The 15539-nt window shown below is 53.9% G+C and overlaps 6 protein-coding genes across 6 annotated transcripts; 5 read left to right on the forward strand and 1 right to left on the reverse strand.

Moving 5' to 3' along the window:
- Positions 1 to 447: 447 nt before the first annotated feature.
- Positions 448 to 2261, forward strand: AA0111_g3962 (hypothetical protein; the record flags this gene model as incomplete). The annotated part of the gene is made up of 2 exons (XM_028649907.1): positions 448 to 1073; positions 1184 to 2261. The coding sequence occupies 2 exons, from the start codon at positions 448 to 450 to the stop codon at positions 2259 to 2261; spliced, it is 1704 nt and encodes a 567-aa protein (XP_028508495.1).
- Positions 2262 to 3060: 799 nt separating this feature from the next.
- AA0111_g3963 (Calnexin) lies at positions 3061 to 4958 on the forward strand (the record flags this gene model as incomplete). The annotated part of the gene is made up of 5 exons (XM_028649908.1): positions 3061 to 3177; positions 3229 to 3511; positions 3564 to 3694; positions 3739 to 4392; positions 4443 to 4958. 5 exons carry the CDS (start codon positions 3061 to 3063, stop codon positions 4956 to 4958), a joined length of 1701 nt encoding a protein of 566 aa, XP_028508496.1.
- A 680-nt stretch (positions 4959 to 5638) lies between these two features.
- AA0111_g3964 (putative methylmalonate-semialdehyde dehydrogenase [acylating]) lies at positions 5639 to 7424 on the forward strand (the record flags this gene model as incomplete). Its single annotated transcript, XM_028649909.1, has 4 exons — positions 5639 to 6209; positions 6261 to 6904; positions 6956 to 7195; positions 7248 to 7424. The coding sequence occupies 4 exons, from the start codon at positions 5639 to 5641 to the stop codon at positions 7422 to 7424; spliced, it is 1632 nt and encodes a 543-aa protein (XP_028508497.1).
- Positions 7425 to 8638: 1214 nt separating this feature from the next.
- On the forward strand, positions 8639 to 9799 carry AA0111_g3965 (hypothetical protein; the record flags this gene model as incomplete). The annotated part of the gene is made up of 3 exons (XM_028649910.1): positions 8639 to 8828; positions 8882 to 8959; positions 9015 to 9799. 3 exons carry the CDS (start codon positions 8639 to 8641, stop codon positions 9797 to 9799), a joined length of 1053 nt encoding a protein of 350 aa, XP_028508498.1.
- Positions 9800 to 10314: 515 nt separating this feature from the next.
- AA0111_g3966 (hypothetical protein) lies at positions 10315 to 10736 on the reverse strand (the record flags this gene model as incomplete). Its single annotated transcript, XM_028649911.1, has 3 exons — positions 10315 to 10448; positions 10498 to 10589; positions 10639 to 10736. 3 exons carry the CDS (start codon positions 10734 to 10736, stop codon positions 10315 to 10317), a joined length of 324 nt encoding a protein of 107 aa, XP_028508499.1.
- Positions 10737 to 11166: 430 nt separating this feature from the next.
- Positions 11167 to 14706, forward strand: AA0111_g3967 (ATP-dependent helicase; the record flags this gene model as incomplete). The annotated part of the gene is made up of 1 exon (XM_028649912.1): positions 11167 to 14706. One exon carries the CDS (start codon positions 11167 to 11169, stop codon positions 14704 to 14706), a length of 3540 nt encoding a protein of 1179 aa, XP_028508500.1.
- Between the last annotated feature and the right edge of the window lie 833 nt (positions 14707 to 15539).

The following is a 15539-nucleotide window of genomic DNA, read 5'->3' on the forward strand; positions in this document are numbered from 1 at the left end:
CCGCGTCGACGGTACCAGGCGGCTTATCATTTGCAGTTTGCAGGGGATCCTCAGGCAAGGTTCCAAGGTCATGAAATTCCCAGGCTAGCCGCAACCCCGCAAGCCTACTGGGTCTGCGGTTGATGGTTCTAGGTCGAAGCTTTCGCACCATCGCCGTCGCCATCCAAGCCTGTCGACAATCTCCTCCGCCGCGCCTCCTACGACCAGTCTGCCCTCAACAACTGCATTCACCCACGCCGTTGCGTCGTCACTCGTCCCTCGTCACCCGTGCAAAGGCACCACCGCAGTGGCTCCCCCGCAGCAGCCCCATATATACACACAGCCAGCATCCGCAGCTACTCTCCGCCACGAGCCGCATGTCGACACCGAGCCACCAGCCAACTTTCGTCGAGGCCGTTTGGCACACGCTGTGATAGATATTGAGGCATTGACCCACGCCCGCCCGACATGACGGCCATGCTGCCGCTCCCGCGAGACAACGCGCCCTTCCAACGCTCCCCCTCGTCCTCATCGCTCGCCTACGACTCGTACAGCCCCATCCGCAAGAACCAGTACTCGTTGCCCGACCTGCGCTCGCCCTCGCTGAGCAGCTCCTCACGCACATCGTCAATGCACTCGACGCCCTCGAGTAGCGTCTCTCTCGACAAGTCGGACGAGTCCAGCAGCGACGACGATGGCCTGTCGTTTCCCAACTACAGCTCAGCACGGCAGTATAAAAAGGGCATCAAGCCTGCCGACGTGGCCTCGTTGAAGCCTGCAGGTGCAGCCATGCGACCGGGCTCCCTTCCCTCGTCCTCGCCTGCCGACGCCTTCCCCACCGCCGATACGCCCATGACCACACCCGACCCTATGCCCATATCCGAAGACGACACGGCTGTGCGCAAGGAGCCCTCGCACCACGTCGACTACCTCTCGTACGAATGGCGGGAAGAGGACATCTGGTCATCGTGGCGGCACATTGTGGAGCACCGCAGCGTCTACGGCGAGCGCTCCAGGCTCGAAAATGCCTCGTGGCGAACGTGGGCCAAGGCCCAGTTTAAGCTAAAGACGGTGTCGCCCGAAACATTGAATTGGTGAGTCCCGAATATTTCGATCTGCATCTTCGGCAGGGGTGCCGATCACCCCCATCCGTGCACCATCTTGCAGGTTTTTTGGTCTTGGGCTGTATTAACCAATCTTGCAGGCTAAAAGATGTCGACGTGACATGGCTCTACGGACCCATGCAGCCGGCCTCGAATCGCTTTTGCTCACAGCAAAATTCTGAGCCAGCCAGCCGCCTGTCAAAGACCAATTCATTCGTCAATGGCGTCAAGAAGCCTATCCTCAAGAAGCGCAGCATGTCAGAAGCGATGCTGCAAAAGTCACTATCGTCATCGTCATTAATCCAGCAGGCTGCCGAGTCGGTGCAGGCCCAGCAAACAACCGGTGTGACGCTGGAGTTGCGGAGGCCCCGACCAATCATCGGCCGTGTCACCCCCGACTTCCCCACATCTTCCACCATGTCCCGAGGTTTGCTTTGGGAAGGCACGGACTACTTTTCCTCCAAATCTACATCTGGACTGCACACTCCCGATCACGGAGAAAAACGGCATATTCGCTTCGACGACAAGGTAGAGCAGTGTATTGCCGTCGAGTGCAAAGACGCCGACGATGAAGAGGACGACTGCAACCACAACCCTTGGGCCAAGTACCAGGAAAATGATTCTTCGTCCGATGAAGGCGTCGTCATGATGAAGCGATCTCGCCGGAAGAAGCCTCTCTCACGCACGCCCTCCTCTGTCAGCATCAGCACTGACAACAAGACCATCGCAAAACTCCCATCAACGACGCTCAAGTATCGGACAGATTCACCCGACGTCACTGAGACACAACAGTCGCACTCCCTTGGTATATGGAAATCGCGTAGTGGGTTGTCTCCATCGCCTTCGTCCGAGACGCTCAAGCCGTCGAATCCATCACGAAATTTCCTGCTCGAGGAGGACGACGAAGAAAGCGAGGAATACATCAAGCCCTCTAGCGCTTATGGCACGAATAGGCCCGGTACACCGACTGCCTCGGATCCTTACTCATTACGACGCAGTGGGTCGTCGGCATCACTGGAAAGTGGAGGCCTTCGCAGAACACCGTCGGGCATGTTCATGCCATTCGAAGGCGACGAAGAAGAGCCTCTGCCACCCACTCTAATAGGCAGAGTTGTTGACACAGTAAATACTGCACGAGACATAGGGCATGTCATCTGGAATGCGGCATGGAGTAATTAGCACTTTGACTTTAGCGCATGGCGTTCGCGGCTTGTACTACTCTTACGGGAAGGACTTGGACGGGTAGCATACATACGCACATCATATCTTACGGCCTGGCTAGGCGGCGGAGTTCTGGGATACCTTGACTGAAGCGCCGTTGGCCACATGCATTTGGTGCGACTATGGATATAGCTCACCTACAATCGATACCACATACGTTAGTCAGCAGTACTCATTATACAGTGATGCGAGTTTCGTGTGCCGGTAGTACAGCGCATGAGCGTGATCAATGTGGATTTTGTTGTTCACATCGTGGCATGTCCGGAACGCCCACCTTGAAATTTAAAGAATCACAATGAATAGAGTTTGTTATCTTTGGAAACTGTGGATCCGGGGTTGCGACTACATAGTACGTTGTTCTTTTGCCCTGTGCGCTAGTGACAGTGCTAAGAGCCCCGGAAAGAACAAGGAGCGAGCGATTACAGACTTAAGCAAGTGCTTCAAGAATGAGCGCCAACTCGACCTGAAAGCATACAGCAGAATACCCGAGTGAAAGTGTATCAGATCAGGCCAGCTGTCAATTGTGTGAAGCAATTCCAGAATCATCTATCAGAGCCGTTGAGCATGGGGCAGCAGGCGCGCCTGCGGCCCTAGTGGAGAGCTGCATGTGCCCGCACGCCTTCCTAAAGACACCTGGCTTTCACAGTACTAGCATATTTATGTAGGACCTTGCCCTACCCATCAACCCGTGAACCCTTCTCCTCCACCTCAACCTCACCCAAGACCTCTGCTCTACCCTAGACAGCAGGCAAGCAAGATGCGTTTTGCAATTGGCGCTACCGTTGCGCTCGCTGCCGCCGTTGCGCGCGCAGACGATGCCAGCTCTTCCGAACCCGCGTCTTCCTCGACCTCGGTCGCAAAGCCTACCTTTACTGTATGTTTCTGGGATAGCCAATTGACAAGCCATCGCACTAACACAATCTAGCCCACAGAGCTCAAGGCACCTTTCCTCGAACAATTCACCGACGACTGGGAGTCCCGATGGAGCCCCTCGCACGCAAAGAAGGACGTCAAGGCCGACGACGAGGAGTGGGCATACGTTGGTACTTGGTCCGTCGAGGAGCCTGCCGTACTCAAGGGTATGGAGGGCGACAAGGGACTGGTCATCAAGGACAAGGCTGCCCACCATGCCATCTCCGCCAAGTTCCCCAAGGCCATTGACAACAAGGATGACACCCTCGTTGTTCAGTACGAAGTTAAGCTTCAGGGTATGTTACTCACTGATCTTTGAATCATCCGAGTGTTCTAACAAGAGTACAGACGGTCTCGAGTGCGGTGGTGCGTACATGAAGCTCCTCCAGGACAACGCAGCTCTCCACGCTGAGGAGTTCTCCAACGCGTCTCCCTACATCATCATGTTCGGTCCCGACAAGTGCGGTGCTACCAACAAGGTACGGCTTCTCTGACATTTCAACGAACCAAGCTGACTCTCTAGGTCCACTTCATCTTCCGCCACAAGAACCCCAAGACCGGCGAGTACGAGGAGAAGCACCTCAAGAACCCTCCCATGGCCCGTATCGTCAAGACCACCAGCCTCTACACCCTCATCGTCAAGCCCGACCAGAGCTTCGAGATGAAGATCGACGGCGAGTCCGTTCGCAACGGTACTCTCTTGGAGGACTTTACCCCTTCTGTCAACCCCGAGGCAGAGATTGACGACCCCAACGACACAAAGCCCGAAGACTGGGTTGACGATGCTCGCATTGCCGACCCCGAGGCCACCAAGCCCGAGGATTGGGACGAGGACGCGCCATTTGAGATTGTCGACGAGGAGGCCACCAAGCCTGAGGACTGGCTTGAGGATGAGCCCACCACCATTCCCGACCCCGAGGCTGAGAAGCCTGAGGACTGGGATGACGAGGAAGACGGTGACTGGGTTCCTCCCACCGTTCCCAACCCCAAGTGCGATGAAGTTTCTGGCTGTGGCAAGTGGGAGCCTCCTATGAAGAAGAACCCTGCCTACAAGGGCAAGTGGACCGCTCCCTTCATCGACAACCCGGCTTACAAGGGTGTCTGGGCTCCCAAGAAGATTGCCAACCCCGACTACTTCGAGGACAAGACCCCTGCCAACTTTGAGCCCATCGGTGCTGTAAGTTGATATTAACCTAATTTCACAGAACCTTTGCTAACGTGCCATAGATTGGTTTCGAGATCTGGACCATGCAGAAGGACATTCTCTTCGACAACATCTACATTGGCCACTCCATCGACGATGCTGAGAAGCTCAAGGCTGAGACGTTCGACCTCAAGCACCCCGCCGAGAAGGCCGAAGAGGAGGCCAACAAGCCCAAGCCCAAGGACACACCCAAGTCGCCCTCCGACCTTGTCTTCAAGGATGACCCAGTTCTTTACGTCAAGGAGAAGCTGAACCTTTTCATCGAGATCGCCAAGCGCGACCCCGTTGAGGCTGTCAAGTTCGTTCCTGAGGTCGCTGGCGGTATCGGTGTTATCGCTGTCACCATTTTCGCTATCCTCGCCTCTGTCCTTCTTGGCTCTGGCGCTGCACCTTCGCAGGAACAGCTCAAGGCCCAGGCAAACAAGGCTAAGAAGACTGCCGTTGATGCCAAGGACAAGGCTGCTGAGGCTGTCGCTACTGGAGCTGAGAAGGCTCAGGCTGAGGTCAACAAGCGCACCACTCGATCAAACGCCTCATAGGTAGTCGCAACCATGACGTGAGAAGTAAAGTATCCCACCAAGAAAGTAGGGGTTGGGAACAGAATACCAGAGGGTCGGTTCAGAGGATAACCTCGACTCTCCGCAATTGGATTCCTGATTTGTAGCATCATATCATTTTGAGATTCACGGCGCTATGACTATGTATTGAGCGTTTGCTCCTTAAAATGGGATACGCAGCACCTGGGGTACAGGATGGGAGTATAAGAATACATTCAGTTTCATCAACAAGCCTTTTACGTGCCAACATGTATATGAACTAATCCGGATGGAGTATATACGTGATAACCGGACATAGGAGAAGTGGCCATACAAACGCCGTACACGCCGCCGCGGAAGAGGGCGTTGTGGATAAGCCTTCGATATCCATAGACCTCGGGAGGGGGAGTGGGGCCCAGCTCCAAAGCTCCGGCAACAGCTCCCAAAAGGCAGCTCGGAATCGCTTTCCCTTAACAGCCGCAAGCGACGTGGACTCTTCTCTAATCTCGTTCAATTTCCATGTCTTGATTACCCAGAGAACTTGTCCAACTTCAATTGTGTCTTGCGTTGCTCCGCACACCCGGCAATTGACTTGCACCATGTTCTCCCGCACAGCGCTCGCACGCCTCCCAAGACTGACCGCCCGCTCGTCTCTTCCTCGCGCAGCTCCTCTATGTGCCAGAATGTCGTCGCCAGTCAACCAAAGTAAAGTTGCCGCACGGCGGCTGCACGCCACTGCTCAGCACCTGAAGCCAGCATCGTCTGCAGCGACTGAGTCGTACCCCATGAACCACGAGCCAATTCAATCGCCTGCAGACACACAAAACTTTGTCGACAACAAGTTCGTGGCTTCAAAAGCGACACAATGGATTGATCTGCATGATCCCGCGACCAACAACCTGGTGACACGCGTGCCCCAGAGCACAGATGAGGAGCTCAAGGCCGCCGTGGACAGCGCTGAGAAAGCATTCAAGCCATGGAAGGAGACTAGCTTGCTTCACAGGCAGCAGATCTTGTTCAAATACACACACTTGATCCGCGAGAACTGGGATCGGTTGGCTGCTAGCATTACATTGGAACAGGGCAAGACATTCGCGGATGCACGTGGTGATGTGCTCCGTGGGTTACAGGTTGCTGAGACTGCCTGCGGTATCACGACACAGATGACTGGCGAAGTCCTCGAGGTCGCCAAGGACATGGAGACACGCAGCTACAGAGAGCCATTGGGCGTTGTGGCTGCCATCTGCCCATTCAGTGAGTATACGACTGGTGGTAGATGAGGTTTGTACTAATGTGCTACAACAGACTTCCCTGCCATGATTCCCCTTTGGACCATCCCCATCGCCGCTGTTACCGGTAACACTGTCGTTATCAAGCCCTCGGAACGCGACCCCGGTGCTTGCATGATACTTGCAGAGCTTGCTGAGAAGGCTGGCTTCCCTCCGGGCGTCATCAACATTGTACATGGTGCGGCTAAGACGGTTGATTTCATCATCGACGAACCTCGCATCAAGGCGATTAGCTTCGTCGGTAGCAACAAGGCTGGAGAGTACATCTACTCGCGTGCCTCGGCTCAAGGCAAGCGTGTTCAGGCCAACTTAGGTGCGAAGAACCACGCTGCTGTCCTTCCCGACTGCAACAAGAACCATGCGTTGAACGCTATTGCCGGAGCTGCCTTTGGTGCTGCTGGTCAGCGATGCATGGCTCTAAGCACTCTAGTCATGATCGGTGAGACCAAGGACTGGGTCCCCGAAATCGCCGAGCGCGCAAAAGAACTCTCTATGAACGGTGGCTTCGAGGAGGGTGCGGATCTCGGGCCTGTTATCAGCCCACAGTCGAAGCAAAGGATTGAAGACCTCATTGCGAGCGCCGAGGAGGAGGGAGCAACTATCCTCCTTGACGGACGTGGTCAAAAGCCCCCGTCTGACAAGTACGCCAACGGCAACTGGGTAAGTCTTTTGAAAGTGTGATGTTGACATTGCACTGACAGTACTTTGTAGGTTGGTCCTACCATCATCGCCAACGTCAAGCCGCATATGAAGTGCTACACTGAGGAGATTTTTGGCCCTGTCCTTGTCTGCCTGAACGTCGAGACCATCGACGAAGCCATTGACATGATCAATGCCAACGAGTACGGTAACGGTACCGCCATCTTCACTCGCTCGGGTGCGACCGCTGGCCGCTTCCAGCGTGAGATTGAGGCCGGTCAGGTTGGCATCAACGTGCCCATTCCTGTACCTGTAAGTTTCTCTTGAATCAGCAGCATTAGGCACACACACTGATACTAGCCAGCTCCCCATGTTCTCCTTCACTGGTAACAAGAAGTCGGTTGCGGGCGGTGGTGCGAACACGTTTTACGGTAAGCCTGGTCTACAATTCTACACACAGCAGAAGACTGTGACAAGTCTGTGGAGGAGTGAAGATGCCGTCGCGACGAAGGCGTCGGTCAACATGCCTACACACAGCTAGATGACAGGACAGAGAGAAACGAATTAGCGAATATCATGGAACACAAAAAACCAAGTTGGAATCATGAATGAATGAAGCATGTCAGCGCGTGAGGGCCATGTTGATGAGTCTCAATCGGGACGAAATGTCGGTCAAAACCCGCCGTGTGGCTTGGAACAGGGTTCCGAACAACAGGCGATGACAGTAGCCACATACCCGCGCATCACCCATGTCATAATGATGTTTGCATTCGAGGTGGCACTTGTATAGATGCAGATCTCTAACATGTCTTGAGTGGTATTTTACGCGTTTCGAAAGCGGCAGAATGCAGGCTTGCCAATGCGATTTCATGCAGCATCCGGTTATACGGCTAGTCTTGTAGCTAGTGTACCGGACCCAGCATTCGTGGGAAGCTGTACTTGGTGCGAGATGCAGAACGAGTATCATATGTAAGCAGATGCGGTGCAGTCGTGGGCAGACTGTGCAGTGCAGTCGGTTGACAGGTGGCTGTTTGAAGTGTGTGGGATGCAGCAGAGTGAATAGTGTAGTGTTGTGCTGCTGTGTTGTGTTGTGGTTGGAGATGATGGGGATGGCTGGCGCTGGCGGGGAGCTAGACCGCATAGAACAGCAAGACTATTGAAGCTGTCTAAATTTGCTAATGCTAACGGGAGCTGCCTGGATACGAGGGCGTTTGGTGGCGAGGTAGGCTGTGCAGAACATGTAGCTGTCGACGTCCTGGCAGGTCAATTGACGTGTGAAGCGGGTGGTGAAGGCTGGGGAACAGATGGCATATGCACAGCAGCAGAGAGGGCGATAAGAGATAGGCTTGCACCGTGTCCTGGCAGGTCTCCAGCTTGCGCGTTTCAGAAGTCGTGCATAGGCTAAGAGTCCAATCGGGATGCATAGCCCGCGCCGTTGATGACGAAGAGTGCCCAACGTGAAAGAGGCCACCGCGCGTCGAGCTGCGCACTCGAGCTTATTCCATTCTAGCCCGCTCAACTCTCCGTCTCACTCCACATCTTCATCACTTGCATCGTCACTGCATTCTTGACCCTACCTGTTTGCTTCTGCGACGTCGCGCCCGTCGTCTCAGCTATTCATTGCAGTACCCACGCCGCGCGCTACGTGCACATCGCGCTCCCACCAAGCTCCGCAATACCCGCTCACCAGCCTCGTTGGCCGTAGCTTGTTAGACTTTCCGCAGAAAAAACTGGGTATCGCCCGACGCTGTGACAATGGAGCAAGCGACACACCAGCAATCGCGCCCGCGCGGTCTCAGCTTTCATAGTAACAAGAGCAACAAGAGCCGCGACAACGCAACCCCCAAGAGCCCGTCCAAAACCAAGCACGAAAGAAAGGCCAGCGACCACTACGATCCAAACTCAAAGGCGACCCCCACCGCCGCCATGAATGAGCTGCAGCCCAGTAAGTCATGCTTATCGCCGCACTCACATGCACTCTGCTAACCGCCTGCCCAGTCGCTGAGGCCCTCACCAAGCCCACCCTCGCCTCTCTGCGCTCGTTCCAGCATACCGACACGGCCGGTAACCCCATTGGTAAGTTGTCCTATCCCCGTTGTATGCCATGCCATCGTCGTCTAATCGTCCTCAGCCGATCCCGATCTCTCCAACCCCACACGTTCGCGATGGGAGCGCCCGCTCGACACAATCCGCTCATTTGAGGCTGCCATTGATGGCGAATACAGAAGACGCGCCCAATCAATGCGCGCCGACCAGACTGATGTCATGAGCGGCTACGGAAGCCGACGGAGCAGCTATTACGGCGGCGGCGGCGGCGGCGGATACAACGACCAGAACCGCTTCTCGACCGGCGGCGGCTACTTTCCCCAAAGACAAACCCAGCGTGACAGCTACGCCGATGGCTATGGGCAGGGTGGACCTGTGGGCGGACCACCGCGGTTGCGATATGGCAACCGCATGCAGTCTGACCCGGGATGGAACACGAGACAAAGCCAGCAAGGTGTTTACCCCATGAACGGCTACCAACAGTCGCGCGACACAGTAAACACCAACGGCTCGAATGGAAGCCACAGCGACGGCCCATACTCAAACGATCCAAGCAATAGCGAGAACAGTTCCATTGAAAGAGGCATCCCCGTGCAACCACCACAACAAGAGATGGGCTCACAATACGGGTTCAATGGATTCGGAAGAGGCCCCATTATGGAGGAGTATGCACAGGGGCCACCACCGCCAGCCCACGGCATGGCACCACCACCCCCGAAACATGCCGCGCAAGCAGCACCAATCAAACTCGGCGGCGGCGGCGGGCCACCAGCTACGGAGAACACGAGGCCGGCCATGCTGTCTAAGAAGAGCAGCGATGCAGGCGACAAGCGCAAGAGCTGGTTCAAGAGGCGATTCAGCAAAGAGTAGACCTTGAAGTTGAAGGCCAGGTGGAAGAAGTACATCGGCTAGCTTCTACGACGCGGGCTTGCCATGATGATGAATGAATGTCTTCACCATGGGCTCTGGAGTCCTCTGGTCGAACCACTGTTACGCCACCCTGCGTATACAGCATGATGGCGTTTCTACGGCGTTTTGGGGATGCGGAAAGGGTATATACCGCGATTGTCACTCCTTGTAGGTTTGGAAGGTGCCGCTACAGTAGAAGCTTGCTCTTTGAGTGGCTGGTAATGTGGTAATCATAATGGTTTGATGAGCAACATTGACATTTTCATCTGATTGTGGTGATGCCGTGATGATCTCACACTAAGTCTCCTATTGTATTTCCATAACAAGGAGCTCGTTTTCGTGAGACGTGACACAGAAGTTTGTGTGTATCTTCAGAGTAGATTCTGGTACTCATAGTACAACTCGCAAGAACAAGCTCCTTGGAATGGCTTCTCCTAGCATGCATTGCAACCCTGGTTTCCATGCACCAGCAAGAATCACAACTTCTTCTTGGACTTTTCCGCTTCCTCCCGCATCTCTTCCTGGTCATCCTTGAATGCCATGACAACGTATGCGATCAAGACAACATTTGCCATGAGTGCTGCCAAACCACCCGCCCATGTTGCGTTGCCTAGAGAAAGTCAATACGTCCTATTTCACGACACACAGGAACAACTCACCCTGGAAGACAAAGTTGACAGTGAAGAAGTACGTGCCGATAGGCAGCGTGATCATGGCAAAGGTGAAGCTCATCAACTTCCAGATAACCGATCTGTGGTTCTTGTCAGTCGCAGTACTAGTCTCTACTAAAGGCGACTCACGATGGCACTGCTGGAGAGGTGTTGGACGGCTCGGGAGCGCCCTTCCCATCGTAGTCTAGAGACGACTTCTCCTCGTTGACAATCCGTCTGGTCGTCATTTTTCTAGTCGTTGATGTGTCGTGGTGTTCTGTCCGTGAGTGACTGACAGGGCCCTGCCTGAGCCGAATCGAGTAACGTAATTGAACAGGCTCAGGGCAGGGGAGGTCCAAGCTCAAGAATCTCTCAACGCGTAAAGTGGTTCTCGGAACGCGTGAATTGTTTTTGGTCATGCCCGTCACAAGGCAAACCCTTCTTTCCCTCCCTGCGCTCCGGAGACCAGGTGTTTTAGTCTGTACGGCTACGCCCTCTGCTTTGTCCAGTACCCTTCGCCTTTGTTTGTTCGCCTGAGCCATTGTTTTCTGCGTCTTCCTTTGCTCTGCTCTACTACTTGTGCGAACGAGGCGGCAAAAGTCGATTGCGATACCACCGTCACCACCACCACCACGTCCGCCGTTCAGCTCAACTGCCTGCCATAGTTACTGCTACAAAATGTATCGCCGCGATCCCATACTTTCGTCTTCACCGCCGCCAGTCGCATCGCGCGCTTCTCCCCACAGCGACGAGGACCGAGACACCTACGTCACGCAGCCTACGCAAATCCTCGGGGAGCGTTCTCCCTTCTTTGCGGCGCCGTCTGATAGCACGCAACCCACGCTTATAGTTACGCCACGCGCCCACCCAGTCCAGCCCGCAGCTTCCTCGTCGCAATTACAAGTCCCGCGTTCCTCGCCCGCCCCTCAGCGTTCCTCGCCGCCTGTTATGTCGCCTTCGCAGTCGCAACGCCCATATGGGGGCTACAGCAATCCAATGGCACCCCCAGGCACAGGCTTCTTCCCTCCGCAGGCCGTTCGCAAGCCAGTCGTCGACTTGACCTCGGACGATCCACCTGTGGAGCGCGACCCGGACGAGGACGAGTCGGAATACAGGAGCAACATACCCTTGTCCAAGATTGAGATGTCCATGACATCGCGGATTGAGGAGACACCACAGAAGCCGACTTGGGATCTGTCTAGTTTCAAATACGGCAGCGATCAGTCGCGTAAACGGTCGGCAGAACAATACGGTTCGAGTACGCCACCCAAGCGACAGAAGCCTATGCAGCAAGGAGGCCCTTCGCGCGCTATACCTATAGACTTGACGGAAGAGAAGGAAATGACCATGGAGGATATTCATGACTTGGGCATGTATGCCAAGGTCAATCGACTGAGGGCTATATACCCTAATCGCTCTGTCAAGCAGCTGCATGACGCCTTGACTAAGAGGAAGGGCAATTTCAATGATGCTTCCGAGTATTTGGCGGACCAAGAGTCAGAGGACGAGCTGCTCCGCTCCTCTCCTCCACCAGGAGTAGCCCGTAAGATCTCAGCGCCAGTCGTGAAGAAGACAGCGCAACGCGGGTTGAAGCAGCCTGTGCAATCACTACAGAACAAGTACTCCAAGCTAGGTGCCACCCAAAACAGCCCAGTCAAGATTGATAGTCCTGAGAAGGAGCAACCGAAACAGAAGCGCCGACTCAAGAGCGGCAAGGATCGCAAGAAGGCCGTGTTCTCGCCCTCACCGGAGCCCATACCCCAACGACCACAACATCAACCGAAGAAGGAAGCGCCGATTGTTGTCTCTTCCGATGAGGATGAGGGTATTGCTGCGGATCTTGTTGTGGATGATGACTCGGATGCAGGTGGTTCAGTGGTGGAAAATAACTTTGATGAGAGTGCCTTGTTGAATTTCTTCAACACCTGTACTGTGGAAGCCATGGTCGACTTGTCAAGCCACAAAGAAGATGACATCAAGGAGATCTTCAAGCAGCGTCCATTTGCCTCTCTTGACGCTGTTCGCAAGGTCCATGTGGATCTTACGCCAGTGGAGAAGGGAAAGAAGAAGGCGCGCAAGCCACGCATAACGACTGGCCAACGCCTTGTGGAATCTACCGAGGGCATGTGGAATGCATACTCTACGATTGATTCTGTTGTTCAACAATGCGAAGCTCTAGGCAAGCCAATGGTTGCAGGCATGGCACGGTGGGGTATTGATATCTTTGGTGCTTCTACAGAAGATGGTGTTGAATTGACGAGTCTGGACGATAGTAGCGACACAAACTCTTCTCGTGACTCAGGCTACCATACCCCTCGGAGTGCCAATGGCAGCGATACCGAGTCTAAGAACATACGAAAGGCGGTTACTCGCACGAAACTCCTGACACAACCCGCGAATATGAACGAAGACACTGAACTCAAAGACTACCAGGTCGTAGGCCTCAACTGGCTGAATCTCCTATGGAAGACGAAAACTTCGGGTATTCTGGCCGACGATATGGGTTTGGGAAAGACCTGCCAGATCATCGCATTCCTGTCACATCTTAAAGAGCAAGACGAGGGGAAGCCTGCGCTTATTGTCGTTCCTGGTTCGACACTGGAGAACTGGTGTCGTGAGTTTGAGCGCTTTTCCAAGACGATCAACTTTACGCCGTACTATGGATCACAGGCGGAGCGGTTCTCTCATCAAGAGAGCATTCTTCATAATATCAAGCAGAGGACGTGCGACGTGATCATTACGACGTACGATCTTACCTTCAGGAAGGAGGACCTGGCTTTCCTTAGAAAGTGCAGGCCCGAAATTTGCATCTTTGACGAAGGGCATATGCTTAAGAACGCCAACACGATCCGCTATAAGAGTCTGATGAAGATTCAAGCGACTTGCAGGATTTTGTTGACAGGAACTCCACTTCAAAATAGTCTTCAAGAGCTCATGTCAATCCTGGGTTTCCTGATGCCACAAGTATTCTATGGCGATCAACAGGAGGAGGTTCAGGAGATGTTGCAAATCTTATTCAAACACAAGGCCAAGACGATGGAGAGCGATTCACATAGCTCTTTGCTGTCTGCGCAGCGTATCCAACGCGCTCGTACAATGCTGACGCCTTTCATCCTTCGGCGAAAGAAGGTACAGGTGCTCAAGCACCTGCCGAAGAAGACTTCTCGCGTCGAGTATTGCGATCTTACCGATACACAGAGGACGCTCTACAACGAGCAACTGACCAAGCAGCGCAAGATCCTTGAAGACCGAGCGGCAGGCATACCCGTCAAGGACCACGCCAACGTCATGATGAAGCTCCGGCAAGCAGCCATACACCCCCTACTCTTCCGTCATCGATACAACAACGATAAGATCCGAAAGATGTCCAAAGCCTGCCTTAAGGAAGACATGTTTGCCGAAAGCAATCCAGACATCATCTACGAAGAGCTAGAGCTGTATCAAGACTACCAATGCCACCAACTCGCCTCCAAGTATCGTGCTCTTAAGAAATATGAGCTCAAAGACCACGAATGGATGGACTCTGGCAAAGTTTCTGCACTGCTTGCTTTGTTGAAAAAGTACAAAGAAAACGGTGATCGTGCACTAGTCTTCTCCCAATTCACTTCAGTTATGGATATCCTCGGCTGGGTCTTTGACGATCACGACATTAATTTCATGCGCATGGACGGCTCTACCCCAATTCAAGAACGTCAGTCGCTCATGGACGTCTTCTACCAAGACGAATCCATCCAGCTTTTCATGATCAGCACTAAGAGCGGTGGAGCGGGCATCAACCTCGCCTGCGCCAACAAAGTCATCATCTTCGACTCGAGCTTCAATCCCCAGGATGACATCCAAGCAGAGAATCGTGCGCATCGTGTTGGTCAGACGAGAGAGGTAGAGGTGGTCAGACTAGTCACTAAGGGCACGGTCGAGGAGCAGATTTATGCGCTCGGTGTGAGTAAACTAGAATTGGACAAGATGGTTCAGGGTGAAGATACGGACGATGGGGCGAAGGGTAAGGGGAAGAAGAAGGACGATGCCGCGGCCGCGGGTGGATTGAGTAAAGCGGAGGAAGCTGGTATTGAAGCCGTGGAGAGGATGATGATGGCGCAGCTCAATGCGCTGCCGGTTGATGATAAAGACAAGGTAGACCAAGGGGCGAGTGGCGAGGGGGATGTTAAAGAGCAGTTTCTGCACGGCTTGAAGAAGGCGGGGCTGGATGTTGCTGCCTGATCAAGTCTTCTAGGATTCCGAAGGGGGCCAATTTTTGTTGGTACAAGTGGCAGAGGACTTGATATCAAAGGCAATGTTGGTTGGAGGTGGTTCTCTCTGTACTGTATAGTAAGGCATCCAGCGTTGGCGTTTACAAGTCGGGTTTTCCACAAGTGGAGATTTCCAGCAGCGTGCAGGTCCATTGTATACAGACGCATAGCACGCCGCTTGTTCCGCTAATTAGAAATGTATTCGATTTTTTTTAGCATCGTCCGTGTTCCTGTAAGGCGTGCGCAGTCATCTAACTGTCGAGAAATCTAGTTTCCAACGTCCATCTTTGTATGACCTACAGCCATCAGAGATTGACGACGTCACGCGGCCAAGCGTGATTGGCGAGTTGCCTAGTGTAGTCCTCGTAATAGCAATTGCCCGTTTGGTGCCCTTATCACACGATCTTCGGATAACTCCCATGTTCAACAGCATATCGGGACTCTCGAGACATCTACAACGATGTAGAGAATAGGCAAGGAGGCATTCAGGAACAGGCTGTGGCGCTCATCATTGTCGCGCTAGCTGCTATCTGAGGTTAGTACGGGATGTTCTCCATACATAGTCGTAGCTGACATGAGATAGATTATAGCACGATAGCGACATAGGTCCATTTGCTCGAATTCTGCAAACCTCTTCTCTTGCGCCTCTCGCCCAAGGCAACAGACGCATCATGTACCAACAGAGAAGCCTCTACTCACGATTTGGTAATCTTCTCTGGCGCTTTTACATCCCCCAACGAGCTATCGCCATCCTTCCCGTCTACCGACCCCTGTCCGACAACCACAGCCTCTTCTCGTCCGAGC

The sequence above is a fragment of the Alternaria arborescens genome (genome assembly GCF_004154835.1).
Source record: "Alternaria arborescens strain FERA 675 chromosome Unknown contig_7, whole genome shotgun sequence".
Classification (NCBI taxonomy): domain Eukaryota; kingdom Fungi; phylum Ascomycota; class Dothideomycetes; order Pleosporales; family Pleosporaceae; genus Alternaria; species Alternaria arborescens.